Source organism: Pelodiscus sinensis, chromosome 18 (genome assembly GCF_052426305.1).
Source record: "Pelodiscus sinensis isolate ZL-2025 chromosome 18, ASM5242630v1, whole genome shotgun sequence".
Taxonomy (NCBI): Eukaryota; Metazoa; Chordata; order Testudines; family Trionychidae; genus Pelodiscus; species Pelodiscus sinensis.
This window is the reverse complement of record NC_143069.1, coordinates 6,654,647-6,668,857: the sequence shown is the minus strand read 5'-3', so window position 1 is coordinate 6,668,857 and position 14,211 is coordinate 6,654,647. Positions and strand designations below refer to the sequence as shown.

Below are 14,211 nucleotides of genomic sequence, written 5' to 3'. Positions count from 1 at the left end.
CCAGTTCAGCCTGACTGGCAGAGCAGGGAGCCAGGAGGGAGCCAGGGTCGGCAGAGTGGGACTGAGCTAAGGAGAGAGCAGGGGCCCGCACTGAGCTGGGGAGCAGGGCTGGCCTCGGGGAGGGAGAAGGGGAGGCCGGGGTCAGGATCGGGGGCAGTGCGACTGGCCTCAGGGAGGAAGGGGTCAGAGGCAGCATGACTGGCCTCGGGGAGGGAGAAGGGGAGGCCGGGGTCAGGATCGGGGGCAGTGCGACTGGCCTCAGGGAGGAAGGGGGGGTCAGGGGCAGCATGACTGGCCTCGGGGAGGGAGAAGGGGGGGCCAGGGTCAGGATCTGGCCCTTCCCCCCCAGAGCTGCTTCCCATCCCCTCTTCCTTCCAGCCAGTTCCTGCCCCCCCCCCAGCCAGTCCCTCTTCCTCCCTCCCCCCTGCCCAGGATCAAGTGTGTCCGTTTTTTGGGGGGAGGGTCTACCTGGCAACCCTACGAGTCAGACCCAGCGCAGGCACCAAGTGATGGGGACTGCCGGAACTTTGGGAACCTGAGTCTGCGGGGTGGGGGTTTGTGGCAGGTCAGGAGATGAAAGGGGAAGGCACCAAGGGTCAGGGTGTAGGAGAGAGACAAATGCCAGGGGGCCAAGTGGAGACAATGAGGAAAAGGACAGGAGGGGAGGTGTCAGTGGGGGGGGGGGACAGGATGATGCTAGGAGAGGAGAGGGGAAGGGCTTTGGGGGCTAGAGGGGAGAAGGGGAGGTGCTGGGAGAAGGCTTGAAAGAAGGGGTGGGCATGAGGAAGGCGGAGATGGAGCAAGGCACGTGTAAAGGCACAGGGGCATGAGGGGAACGGGGGCAGAGGGTGGTGAGGGAGTGGGCAAAGTGGGTAGGGGCAGTGAGGGAAGGGGGAGGCACCAAGAGGGTGCAAGGGTAAGGGAAGGTGCAGGTGCCAGGGAGTCCGGGGGTGAAGCAGAAGGGCAGACACCTGCAGGGGAGGGACCAGCAGCAGAGGAGAGAGGCAGGACAGGTGTGTAGAGGGAGGTGTTAGAAGAGGGGATGAGGAGGGGTAGCTCACATGGTCAGAGTGGGGCTACTGGAGGAGTGGGCACAGGGGGAGAGAGAAAGGCTGCTGGAGGGGGCAGGTCTCGGGAAGGCCGAGGGCAGTGAGAAGGGCAGGAGTCAGGACAGCAGAGGTGGGTGAGGGGTTGGGGGGGCAGTAGGCACCAGGGGAGCTGATGGAGGAAGGGAAGGAGACAGGGCAGCAGAGGGGACAGGTAAGTGGTTCATAAGATATTTATGAATAACTTGGGTGCCACCATGGCACATCCAAACAAGCCACACTCAGTACTGGTGCACAACACAAAATGTATTGTGCTCATGGGAGGAAACTCTTAGAGGGAACACTTCCCCCAGCCTCCCCACCCCCCGAGTTAATGTCACACACATTGGGTTAATGCAATTGCAGGATCGTTGCATGAGGGGGGTTTGGTGAGGGCCAAACTAATCCCTATTGGTAAGTGGATGGTGGGAAAAGTCCTTGGGGGGGGGGAGGTCACATGACACCTTTTATTTCTGGTCATGTGTCCATATTGCCCTGAAAGTGTTACCTCCAGAGGCGTGGCTAATGGGGGTCAAAGAGTACATTTAAAAACATTCTTTGGGTGCACACCCTAATGAAATGTGCTGCGCACGCCAATGGGCAGAGAGCAGATCCAGTCCTGGGAGCAGGGCTGCAGCCACAGAGTTGTAGACGCCACCCAGAGAGCAGATCCGCATGCTGGGAGCAGGGCTGCAGCCACAGAGTTATAGACGCCGCCCAGAGAGCAGATCCGCATGCTGGGAGCAGGCCTGCAGCTGTAACCCACCCACCTGATGTGGGTCACTATCCTATGGAGTGGCACTGAGACCACTTCCAGCAAGCAATTATTACAAGGGAGCTCTTCAGCCTATGCTGAGAGGCAACTGACTTATAACTCAAGCTGTAGCAGCTCCTGCCCTAAGCTCCAAAAGTCCCAGGTTCTAATCCACCTGGTGGCAGTTGCACAGCCATGGAAGCAGAGGGGCCAGGGAACCCTCTGTACAGGACTCCCCCCCCCCCATACACACACACCCTTGCTTCCTGGAATCAGCCACCTAGGTGAATAAAGCTGGAAACTACATGCCTATAGCTGTGCGCCTTTGCTTTCAATAGCTACAGCCATTCTAAAGTGCCCAGATCTCACAACAGAAAGGAGACGTCCCAATGAGCTGCTAAGCTGTGCTGCCTGCCACGGACAAGTAGCTCCAAGAGGAGCAAGTGCTGTTGACTCTGGAGCCTAATGATGGTGGTGTCTTCCAGCCATTTTCAGATTAGTACAGCTGTGAACCAGGTGCCAGCTGGCCATGGGGTCCCATAGACCTGGCTTGTGCAGCCTAACCTGATAACCAAGCAGTCCATCCATTACTAGCCAGCCGATTACCTTGGGCATGGGAGACCATCGCACTTGTAATTCCTGGGGCCTTCACGCACTGACAGGGCTTGACTTGATCGGCCAGCTAGGGAGAAAGAAATAAACAGAAGGCAGAGGAGTCACCAAGAGATCAGAAGACCAGCACGATGCCTTATAGGCCGTTCAGCTGTGAAGAGTCACCAAGACAGGGCAGGTGATGCTAACCTGAGTTAGTCCATTAGCTGCGGCTAGGCTGGGCCACGAGAGGAGAGACAGGCAGTAAATCTGCAGCTGTCAGACCATAAGGAGGACACGGAGGTTTCGAAACCAGCTCAGAGAACAGGGCTGGGTAAGATGCAACCTACCAAACACTGTGATCTGGCCGCTTTCTGTTTAGATCCTGCTGCCCATGCCGCCGAATTCTAAGTGGGGACTCAGGCAGCAGGATCCAATTTTAAATGATTCACGGCTCATGGTTACAGCAGGGGCAGGAGCCACGAGCCCTTTAAAAAGCTGTAGCCACGCTGGACAGCTGCCAGTAGTGGCAAAGCTGTGAGCTCTTTTCTGTGCTTTTAATTGAAAGCCTCAGCCACGGAGAACTCTGAGGGTGGGCTAGTCCACAACACCGCCCCTTCTGCCTCAGGCTCCGCCCCTTCTGTGGGTGGAGCCGGCCTATGACCCCATACCAAAATCCATTAAGTGGCCCCCTTCTGAAAATTATCGCCCAGCCCTGTCACAGAATCATAGAAAAGTCTGAGTGGAAGGGACCATGATAGGTCCAGTGTTTCGCAAACTTTTTTTATAATGTACCCCCTTTAAAAAAAAATTTGTAAGTACCCCCAGTACCTACAGTTTTCAGACACACACAATTTTTTTCTACCGTTGCAACACATTTGTTTAAACAACTGCATCGTAGCCGGGCGGGCGATGGCATTTTTGGGTGTAAAAGGTACAAAAAGAATAAAGCGCTGTCAAACTGAAAACTAAAATTCAGTTTTCTCCAAATTTCAGTTGTGTTGACGTGTCCCCCAGACATCTCTTGAGTACCTTTAAGGGGACTCGTACCACTGGTCGAGAAGCACTGATCTAGTCCACCCCTGCACCGAGACAGGACCAAGCATGTTTGTCTCACCTCTTGGCTCCTAGGACACGGCTTGAACTAACGCACTTGGAAAGACATTATCGTATATACGCCCAAAGTGCTTCGTCTCAGTGTATTACCATAAAATCTAACTGACCAAACTCTGACCTTTCATTTCCCTGTCACTTGGCCAGCCACAGCCTCACAAGCCTTCGGCATCGATCTCAAAGCCTTCGTCACGCTTTTACACACCTGTGCTGACACGCTTGTGAGCCAGGCACACTTGTGCGACACGTCCCAAAGCACTTGCTCCAGGGCATTACATCGCACTTGCCTGCCTTTGATGGACAGGGAAAGGGAGACCTGAAAGGCCTCTCCAAGGTCACCAGCGCGAGAGTGAGCGCAGAATTGAGGAGCAAGGGTCTAACACACAACTCTGTGCCTTAGTCACTAGGTGGCATTAGATTAGAACCCGGGAGTTCTTACGCCCAACCCCCTGCCCCCTCCACTAGGCCATGCTGCTGGCCTCCCGCCTCTCCCCCAGGGCTTGGAGACAGACGGGAGGCTGGAGCCAGCCTGCGCAGAAGGGGCTGTAACGCTTACAGCTCGTTCATGACACTGCCCCTGCGCAGCCCCTCTCAGATCCACACTCGGAACCCACAAGAAACACCCCAAGAGCAGAGATGAAACCGCCACTCACCTGCAGCCCAGCTTCCAGGAAGGGCAAAGCAAAAGCGGAGCTCGCGGATTCCAGCCCAGCCTGGCACCTGCTTCCTGAACTTTGGCCCCTTTCCTCCAAGATAGCAGGAGGCTGCTCTGGGCCTTTTGTGCCCACGACGGGGCAGAAAAGCAAACTCAGCTGTTGGTTCCATCTTGCGGGCAGAGCCCCGGCAGACAGTGGCAGGCGGGGGTATCGACTGACCCTCCAACCCAGGATATTCCCCCCACACCTGGATTCGCTTCCTAGTCATCCCCATCTCCCTGCACGATCCTTGTTTCTCATCCCGCCGGTCCGAGAAATTGTCAGAGCAGGTTGATCCCGACCTTGCCAAGGGCTTAGGTTACATCACAAGGCTTTGCCGCCACAGCTGGCTTGGCTTGGGTGTGTGGCAAAAGCCCCCCCGCCCCCCCCCCCCCGCTGGCACAGCTATTCTGGCAAAGCCGCCAGGGCAAATGGCAACTCTGCCGAAAAGCATCTGCTGGCTTTAAGCTCCCTGCGAGCTGTTCTCATCGCTCAGCCATCACCACCACTGCCCTGCCTCTGTCCTGCTCCTCATCCCCGCCCCCACTCCTATCCCCTGCTCTCCTCCATCTCCTCCCCCTTCCCTTCTCCTGCCCCTCCCCATTTCCACCTGCCCTGCCCATCCCCGTCCTCTCCCTCCCCCCGTCTGTCCCCCTCTTATGTGAGGGCTTTGCTGGAAACGCCCCCCCCCCCCCCAAGCCAGGGAGATCTCCCCTCCGGGAACAATTCAGCCCCCCCCATCTCGCTCCCTCCACTCCACAGTATTTCCTCCATTCCCCACAGTTGAAAATTGAGTTCCCCCATCCCCTCAGGTGACAGTCGGGCTCCCCCATACGCAGCTGCCTAGGTAGGCACCTCCGCAGCCAGAGCCTGCCCCTGGCGCCCACGTCCCCTCCCCGACTGCCTGTCCCAGGCGACCACCTGAACCTGCATCCCCCATTCCCTCAGATCACAGCTCCCTCCCTGACCCTGCACCCCCCGACACCCCTCCCCCAGGCCAGACTCCTCTCTGGCACCTGCACCCCCTCCCCCAAACCCTCTGCTCCCCCTTCACCCAGGTCACAGCTCCCTCCCTGACCCTGCACCCCCCCGACACCCCTCCCCCAGGCCAGACTCCTCTCTGGCACCCGCACCCCCTCCCCCAAACCTTCTGCTCCCCCTTCACCCAGGTCACAGCTCCCTCCCTGACCCTGCACCCCTCTAGAGCCCCTCCCCCAGGCCAGAGTCCTCTCCTGCGCCCATACCCCCTCCTGGACCCTGCACCCCTATCCACCGCCCCAGATCATACCCCCCCCCCCTGCACCCAGGCTCCACCCCTAAGCTCCCTTCTGCACCCAACCGCCCCGTCCCAGACCCCAAAGCCCTCGATAGAAATGTGGCCCTTGATCAGTTGCCAAAATGGCCCCCCCATTACAAATTATTGACCAAGCCTGATCCAAATGTTTTTTGAAACATTGTTTAATGAGAATGTAAATACAATTCAATACAATTGGGAGGGTTGGGGGGAGGGGGACGCAGCTGCTGGCTCCTCAGCTCTTGCTGCTCTCACTGGGTGTCTTCCTGCTGCAAGGGAAGCAGAATCCGTCACATTCATCCCTGGGGACTCAGGGGAACTGGCCCCCCAGCATTTCCACCCTCCTCCCCCTGCTCTCTGGTCACCCCCGTCAGGCCCGCAGGGTGAGCTCCTGACCCCCCCCCCCCCAGAGCTCCTGACACCTCGGCCCCCTCCCGCCTCCTAGGACAGTTTCTGTGTTCAGAGCCTCCCCCACCCCCAGGGACGCTCGCAGGGGCAGGAGGGATTCTGCCAGCAGGGACGTGGGGTGGGGGCAGCCTGAGGAAAGGGGCGGGGGACTCCCTGAGGGGATGGGAAGGAGACCCTGGCCCTGCCCCACTCTCCTGATCTGCTCCGGCTGCTCACCATGTATTCCAGGAGCTGATGGGCCTGCCCATGCAGGGCGTGGGCCAGGACCAGCCCGGCCTGGCTGGGGCGCCGCAGGGGGGAGCGGGCAGCGAGCAGAGCCTTGTCTAAAAAGCAGTTCTCCTGCTCTGCTGTGAAGAGCTGCCCAAAGACCTGGAATCAAGAGCACAGGAGGTTTCAGCTGACGGCCCAGAGCCCGGCCCCAACTCCTGGGGCTAAAACAGCTTCCTCCTCCCCCAAACTCCCTTCCAGACCCTGCACCCAGACGCTCTCCTCACCCGGCACCCCAACCCCTGCCCCAGGTCACAGCTTCCTCCTGCCCCCAAGACCCTCCTACCCCCACGAGGGCCCCAGCCAGCCCCACCCCCGAGCCCTGCCCTGCCCTGGCAGCGCGTCCTTACCTCTCCCACCCTCACGCTGTTGCTGTGAGCCAGGACCCATCTTTCTTTGTAGTAGTGTCTGCACCACAGGTCCTCTGCCTGGTGGATGTTGAGGCCTGCAAGAGACACAACAGGGTCATTCTGCTGGCAGGTCTGAGCCCTTCCCCTCCCACGGGTCCCTGCAGGCATCCCTGGGCAAATGGAGGGGCACAGGGGGCAGAAGGGGAACACAGAGGGACGCATCCCCCCTTGGGCCAGTCTGGGGGAAAAGGGCTGGGTCCCCTCCCCCCGCCGCCGGCACCCTCAGGGTGTCCCTGGGGCCCAGGTCCCGGCTGGGTTCCTTACCCCTGTGGTGCAGGAGGAGTTGATACAGGCTGTGCACCCCCTCCCGGGCCAGCCGGCTGACGTCTTCGGATGGGTCCGAAATAAAAAGGCCCAGCTGGGCCACGTGGTGACCCATCCTCGGCCAGTCGGCGGAGTTCTGAGGGGAGAGAAGAGGGGGGGTCCCTCAGCATCCTGGGGCTGCACGTCCCATGCAAACGGCCGCCGAGGCGGGTCTGAGCTCGGGGGACGGACAGAGACACCTCCCGGGGCGGGGCGGGGCCGGCCTTGCGAGGAGACAACCCTGAGCAATGGCCCCGACTGAAGGGTCACTCCGGGGGTGGAACAAGGGGATCCACTGACGGCCACTCCCCAGTCCCCAGGCCCAGTCCCTCAAGAGCCCCCCTGAAGGGCCCAGGGTCGCCCCTCCCCGGGGAAAGGAGAACGCGGCCCATTCCCGGCCCATTCCCGGCCCTGCCTCTGCCTCCCGGGGACGCTCCCAGCCCCGCGCCCTGCAGCCCCAGACCCCCCGGCTCCGAGGTCACTTACGTCAAACCCCGGGAGGGTGGTGGCGACTCCCAGCAGGGCCGTGGTGCTGCCAAGGGCCCTGGCTCGCTCCTGGGGCAGGCGGGACTCCAGCCACGGGCTCAGGTGCTGGGGGGGAAAGAGGCAGGTCAGGACCCGTAGGGAGGTGCCGGTTCTGGGCAGAGCCTGGGGCTCCTCTCGGACTGTGCCCCCCCCCCAGCCACTGACACTGCTCCTCTCTCGGCCCCCCCCCCGAGGAAGCAGGGACAATGGCCCCGTCCCCCCCACGGGGCTCACCTCCATTATGAGCTGCAGCCGGGCGGTGTCTGGGGACTCGGCGAGGAGGCTCGCCAGTAGGGCCTGGAGGTCGTAGGGAAGGGCCCGGATGAACTGCTGCAAGACAAGGGGGAGCCCTGGGTCAGAGGGGGGTTGGGGGATCCAGGCCACCCGCTGGCTCCGGGGTGCAGCCTAGAGCAGGGTCTGAGCCGCCTCGCAGAGCAGGGAGGAGCCCAGGCTGGGCATGGAAGGGACGGGCCCCCCGGGAGAGCAACGGGAACCCTGGAGGGAAGGATCCAAACCTGCAGCTTCTTCCCGCCCTCTGCCCCCCCCCGCTCCTCTCTGGAGCTCCAGCCCAGCCCGGGAGCAGGGCCCAGAGGGACGTACCTGAGTGTGGATGGGCTCCTGCTGCCAGTCCCCAGACACTGTCTGTCCCACGGCCGCCGTCAGCAGGGGGCTCAGGAGCTGGGCCCGCAGGGGAGGCTGCAAGGTGCTGGCAGGAGAGAGGGGCAGAGACTGTTAATTCAGCAGCAGGAGACAGAGAATTTCCCACTCCCTGGCCAGGGGATCTGCTCTGGGGGAGTCGGCGGGGGGGGGGGGGGTCGGTACCTGAGGCTGCAGGCGGCGTTGAGGCAGTCGGCCAAGACCAGCGGGGGGGGCGAGTCCTCCATGATCTCCTGGGAGACCCAAGGAGACAAAGGGGCGTGTGAGGCTGGGCCCCCAAGAGACGCTCACGCGGCCAGCGCCCCCACCCAGCAGGATCCAACCCCACTGCCTCCCGCTGCCCTGTAGCCCCCCTGCCCGACACAGGGCCCCTCCCAGCACCCCCCTCCCAAACCGGGACCAGCTCAATCCTTGTCCCCAGGCCGTCTCCTGCCCCTCCCTGCCCTGGTGACCAGCCTCTGAACCTCCTCATCCCTGCTCCCCAGGCGCATCCCCAGCAGCCCGCTCGGTTGCCTTCCAGCCCCCCATGGCCCGGGGAGACCCCTCCCTGTCCCGAATCCCCCTTCCTGTCCGGCACCCCAGACCTGCCCCATTTCTGTGTCCCTCCCTCCTCCAGCATCCCAACCCACCCTCCCCATGTCCACCTCCAGCCCTCCTGGCTCCACCCATCCCGTTTCCAGCACCCCCACCTGCCGCCATGGCCCAGGCAGACCCCTGTCCACCCCACGTATCCCCTTCCCTCCTCCCGGCTGCCGCGACTCGCTTACAACGATCCTGGCCATCATGGTGTCCTTGCAGCAGCGCGGCGCCAGGGTGTCCTCGCCCCTTTGGAGGGCGGCGAGGCAGGCGAGGGGGATGGCCAAGAGGAACCGCTGCAGGGCGGCTGGGCTCTGCACCCCAGAGAGAGTCTGTGAGCCTGGGGCCTGCCTGCCCCCCACGGACAGCTGCAGGGCTCAGGCCTCCCAGGAGTGGAGGTGGGAGCTGCCGGTTGTCCAAGCACCCACACTCCCCCCCCAACTGCTGCCTCAGGCTTGTGGGGGCCCAGCTGGTGCATGACAAGAGCCCCCAGCTTGGGGGGCCCAGGTCATGCAGGAGAAGGGGCCCCAGGGGGATCCCCAGGGACAAGCCCCTCCCGGAGGGGGGGGGACGTGCTGGGAAGGGGCCGGACAATCTCGGGTCCCCCCCGTGTGGAGAAGGTTCCTACCGTGTCCCGGGTGTGGAGCTGCTCTTCGATGTCATAGATGGCCCCTTCCTCCACCCGGGAGTCCATCCGCTCCTGGCAGAGCTCCGCCGAGGCGCAGGGGGGCTCTGTGCGGGAGGGAAGGGACCAGGGTGACTCCAGCGGCCAGCAGGGGTCACGCGCCCCCATGTCAGGGACCCAGGGCAGGTTGGGCCCCACACGCCCCTCGCAGGGACCCATCCCCCTGCCACCCTCACATCTGCCAACGCCCTCAGCAGAGCCCCCACCAGGAAGAAGAGAGCCAAGCAGCCCCCGCCCCCATCCATTGCCCTGGCTGCGGAGCAGACACTGGGGCTGCCCCCCCCCGCCTCCCCCCCCCGGGTACTGGGTGAGCCCCTGGGCCCAGCGTGTTCACGGCCCCTCACCTGGGTCTGAGCGGCTGCAGGAGGTGGCCCGGCTGCAGCTGGAGGCCCAGGCGCTGCTGCTGACGGACCTGGACCCACAGCTGCAGGGGCTGGTGCGGGGAGCGACGGGCTGGGGGCTCCCGGAGACTGGCAGGTCCCCGGGGGCCGGGCAGGGCGATGCCCCCTGGTGGTAATGGGGGCTGGGCTCCCGGGGCAGGTGTTTCTCTCCACAGAGGAGGCCCCGGAGCCACCCTACCCGGCTCCCCCGCTGGGCTGGGTCCCGCCTGCCCAGCCGCCTCTGGAGCCAGGTCCGGGGGGGCCTGGCCGGTGGGCGAGTCGCCCCGAGCTGGTGGGATCCAGCTTCCCCGCCCGCGGGGACGGAGAAGCTGCTCCCCACCGGCCCTGGGGCCATCTTCAGGGCTTTCTTGAACCACAGCCGAAAACGTTTGGCCATGCTGGAAATGAGGGGAGCAAAGGGGAGCTTGGGGCGCAGCCTGATGAACGAAATCCAGGGGTTCCAGCTCCCCAGAGCGACTGCCCCCAGCCCCCAAATGGCCCCTTGCTTATCGGTTCGGTCTTGCACAGGCACTGCAAGGACCTGAGGGTATGTCTACACTACCCCGCTAGTTCGAACTAGGAGGGTAATGTAGGCATACCGCACTTGCAAATGAAGCCCGGGATTTGAATTTCCCGGGCTTCATTTGCATAAGCGGGGAGCCGCCATTTTTAAAACCCCGCTCGTTCGAACCCCGTGCAGCGCGGCTACACGGGGCACGAACTAGGTAGTTCGAACTAGGCTTCCTAGTTCAAACTGCCGTTACTCCTCATTCCACGAGTCTCCTGCCCATCAACAGCCCCTTCTTGGCCAATCAGGGGAGAATCTAAGGTGTGGGGGGTGGAGCGTTCTCCCCAAAGACACCGGCATAGACTTGTTCCAGCCCCACCTCCCCAGTCCCCACAATGGGGGCTGCATCCCCCACCCCACGGCTCCTGCAAACCACCCCCCGTCCTTCAGCTAGTCTGTTGGGTCCCAAGCTGGGGGAGGCAGCAAGGGAAGGTCACAGAGGAGGCAAGAACAGAGCAGAAATGTGGGGGGATGGAGGAAAAGGGAAACCAACCAGGAGAAAGCCCCAGTGGCGCTAAGGACGCAGCCCAGGTGAGGAATCACCTTCTGGCCCTTGACCGAGGGCTGGGCCTGCCTGGAACCCAGCCGGCCCCGGGCGGGATCCAACCCCTGGGGGCTCTTACCTTCGTCACAAAGGTGTCGGGATGTGGAACTCACAGAACGCGAAGGAACCGTGAGGAGGAGACGCACCAGAGCTAAAGCAACCGGGGGTCTCCAAAGTCCCCTGGGCCCGCCCCCCGCTTTTATCAGCCTGAGATGTGGGTCCCTCTGTGAGGTCACCACCTCCCCACCTGCCCTTTGCCTTATATGCTGAGGGCTGCCCAAAGCCCCTGTGAGGTCACCGCCCCCCCCCCCACCCTGCCAGGCAAATGTCCTGCCTCTGGCCACCCCCCTGGGAAGTTTGAGCCATTACTAGGGGTCCCTCCCCCTCCCTCATAGGCTGCTCCCTGCCCTACACTGCAGGCTTCTTGCACGAGAGCTGTTTCACGCCGGAGTTCTTGCGCAAAAGGTCTCGTGCAAGAGTGCCTCCACCCTGCCATAGGCTTTTGCACAAGAGCGTCCATGGCAGTGTGAACGCTCTCTTGTGCAAGAAAGCTCTGATGGTCATTTTAGCCATAAAAGTGTCTTGCTCAAGAAGCCCCTGGTGCCCGTCCACGCTGCCTTCTTGCACAACAGCTCTTGCACAAAGGGGGCTTAGTCATCGTCGGGAGAGGAATAACTCCTGTGCAAGGAGCCCTGTTCTCTGATGCTTTACTGCAAATTTACTTCTGCAAGAACACACGTAGAGTGTAGACGCGCCACAAGTTTTTTCGCAAGAACACGCAAAAACAAGCCATGTGGATGTTTTCTTTTTAGGCAAAAGCCCCTTTTTGCACAAGATCGGTCGGCCTTTTTGCAGAAATAGGGATCTTGTGGGAAAAGGGGGTTTTTTGCACAAAAAGTAAACATCCACACGGCTTGGTTTTGCGCACAAACCCCGAGCACAAAAACGGATCGGCAGAAAATATGCAAATGACATTGCGTGTCATAGAGTCCCTCGTTAGCATATTTGTTGCCAAAAAAACTCGTTGTGTAGACGTAGCCTAGGAGAGAAGCGATCTCAGACACAAAGCCCTTCAGTAAGAGGGCATAGCCCTGGGGCGTGGTAGGAGACGTACGGCAGACATGGGAGGTCACTCTCCTAGCTATTTGGCACGGAGGAGGCCTCAGCTGGAGCACTGTGTCCAGATCTCAGGGCCATGCTTTAGGAGAGAGAGTCCAGAGGGGAACTATGAAAAGGGATTAGGGACGTTAGATATTCACTGAGTAGTCAATTAACCTCATGATTTCTTATCGGTTACTTGACTTTTCGATAGTCCCCAGGGGCCAGCTGTCTCAGTCCTGGCTCGCGCTGGGTCCGGGACCTACCCCCTCTGCGGCTCTGCATTTACAGTGTGTTAGGAGCCAGGCGGGCAGGCAGCCTCGCTCAGTTCCAGTTTGCACCAGGTCCAGAAGCTCAGACCCAGCCCCCAGGCAAGGGCTGCTGCCAGCTTGTGCTGCTGCCTCTGATACAGAGGCAGCAGTACGGAGTGCCAGGAGGGAACTGGTCTAAAAAGCACCTCCCCTTGCGACCTGGCTGCCTGTCATCCCACGCTGCTGCCTCCGTTTTTGGCGAGAGAGAGCCGCCTGTCTTGAGACACCGGTGGGGAGTCGGATTTTCAAAAGGCAGGTCTCTGTCCTTTGTGAGCCTTCCAAAGCGCTTCGGTGGGGGGAGGGGGCAGGAAGGCGGACGACACTCAGGAATTGTAGCACCCAAATCCACGGAGTGTTTCGCCAGCACCTCCTGCAACAGAGCCCAATCCCTGACAGGCTTTTAGGCAAGATAGATCATTTGAAAAAATGACAGACACAGGGTTTTCCGTCACCGCTCTCCCTTTCTTTTATTTCCCTGGGCTAACTGGCTTGTTCCTCTTTGGCTAAGGATGGAAGGGTATGTCTACACTACAATGTTAGTTCGAACTAACGGACGTTAGTTCGAACTAACATTCATAGCCGCTACACTAGCGCTCCGCTAGTTCGAATTTGAATCGAACTAGCGGAGCGCTTAGTTCGAACTAGGAAAACCTCATTTTACGAGGCTTAAGCCTAGTTCGAACTTACTAGTTCGAATTAAGGGCTGTGTAGCCCCTTAATTCGAACGAGTGGGAGGCTAGCCCTCCCCAGGTTTCCCTGGTGGCCACTCTGGCCAACACCAGGGAAACTCTATGCCCCCCTCCCGGCCCCGGACCCCTTAAAGGGGCACGGGCTGGCTACGGTGCCCGTGCCAGGTGCAAGCCTGCTAGCACCCAGCCAGCAGACCCTGCACCTGGCACGGCACAGAGCCACCCACCCGATGTCCCCCAGCCCACCCCCTCTTCCCGGGACCAGGCTGGCGGCTCCCGGAAGCTTGCCCGGGACCGCAAGAGGCGGGTACATTCCTGGGCTAGTGCGGACATCGTGGACCTCGTCCACGATCTCCGCACTAGGCACAGGAAAGTGGCCATCTAGGGCAGGAGAGCTGCCAGCCTGGCCACCCAGGAGCAGGTTTGCATGAAAATGAAGGGGGTCCACTGAGACCCCCGACCCTGAGCCCTGAGCTTACAATGGCCGTCCTGGGTCAGACCAAAGGTCCATCTAGCCCAGTAGCCTGTCTGCCGACAGCGGCCAACCCTAGGGACCGTGGAGGGGATGGACCAAAGACAGTGACCAAGCCATTTGTCTCGTGCCATCCCTCTCCAGCCTTGCACAAACTTTGGGCAGGGACACCACTCCTACCCCCTGGCTAAGACTACTCCATGGACCCAACCTCCATGACTTGATCTCCCTTCCCTTTCAACTCTGTTCTAGTTGTAGCCTTCACAGCCTCCTGCAGCAAGGAGTTCCACCGGTTAACTATTTGCTTTGTCAAGAAGAACAACTTTCTCTTACTAGTTTCAAGCCTGCTACCCAGTCCTTTCCTTTGGTGTCCTCTAGTCCTTCTTTATGGGAACTCAGGAAGAACTTTTCTCAATGCACCCTCTCCACCCAACCCCTGCTTTTAGAGACCTCTATCCTGTCCCCCCTCCGTCTCCTCTTTTCTAAGCTGAACAGTCCCAGTCTCTGTAGCCTCTCTTCATCTGGGACCTGTTCCCAACCCCTGATCATGTTAGTTGCCCTCCCCTCTCCCAGCCTTAATCTTCCCCTCTCCCACCTCCTTTTCCCAGTCTCCCCCAGTTTTGTTCAATAAAGACAGAGTCAATGTTGGAAGAAACGTTATCTTTATTTTGTACATCAATAAGAAGGGGGGCTAGGGAAGGGTAAGTGGAAGGAGGTGAGGGAGGAATGGGGTACGAGCCCCCGATGGGGAGGACTGGGCTGGCTCTGCAGGCTTCTGGGGGTGGA

The 14,211-nt window shown here is 60.8% G+C and overlaps 1 protein-coding gene and 1 long non-coding RNA gene across 2 annotated transcripts in view; both read right to left on the bottom strand.

Moving 5' to 3' along the window:
- The window catches only part of LOC149523179 (maestro heat-like repeat-containing protein family member 7), a 90,448-nt gene that overhangs the window by 64,710 nt on the left and 11,527 nt on the right, over positions 1-14,211 (bottom strand). The window contains exon 4 of the mRNA XM_089769954.1: positions 8,268-8,335. Coding sequence (XP_089626080.1) covers positions 8,268-8,335 — 68 coding nt within the window. The remainder of the gene's footprint in view (positions 1-8,267; positions 8,336-14,211) is intronic.
- On the bottom strand, positions 5,679-6,294 carry LOC149523180 (uncharacterized). Its single transcript, XR_016347185.1, has 2 exons — positions 6,157-6,294; positions 5,679-5,801 (listed from the first exon to the last, which is right to left on the bottom strand). It is a non-coding gene; the product is annotated as an uncharacterized LOC149523180 (long non-coding RNA).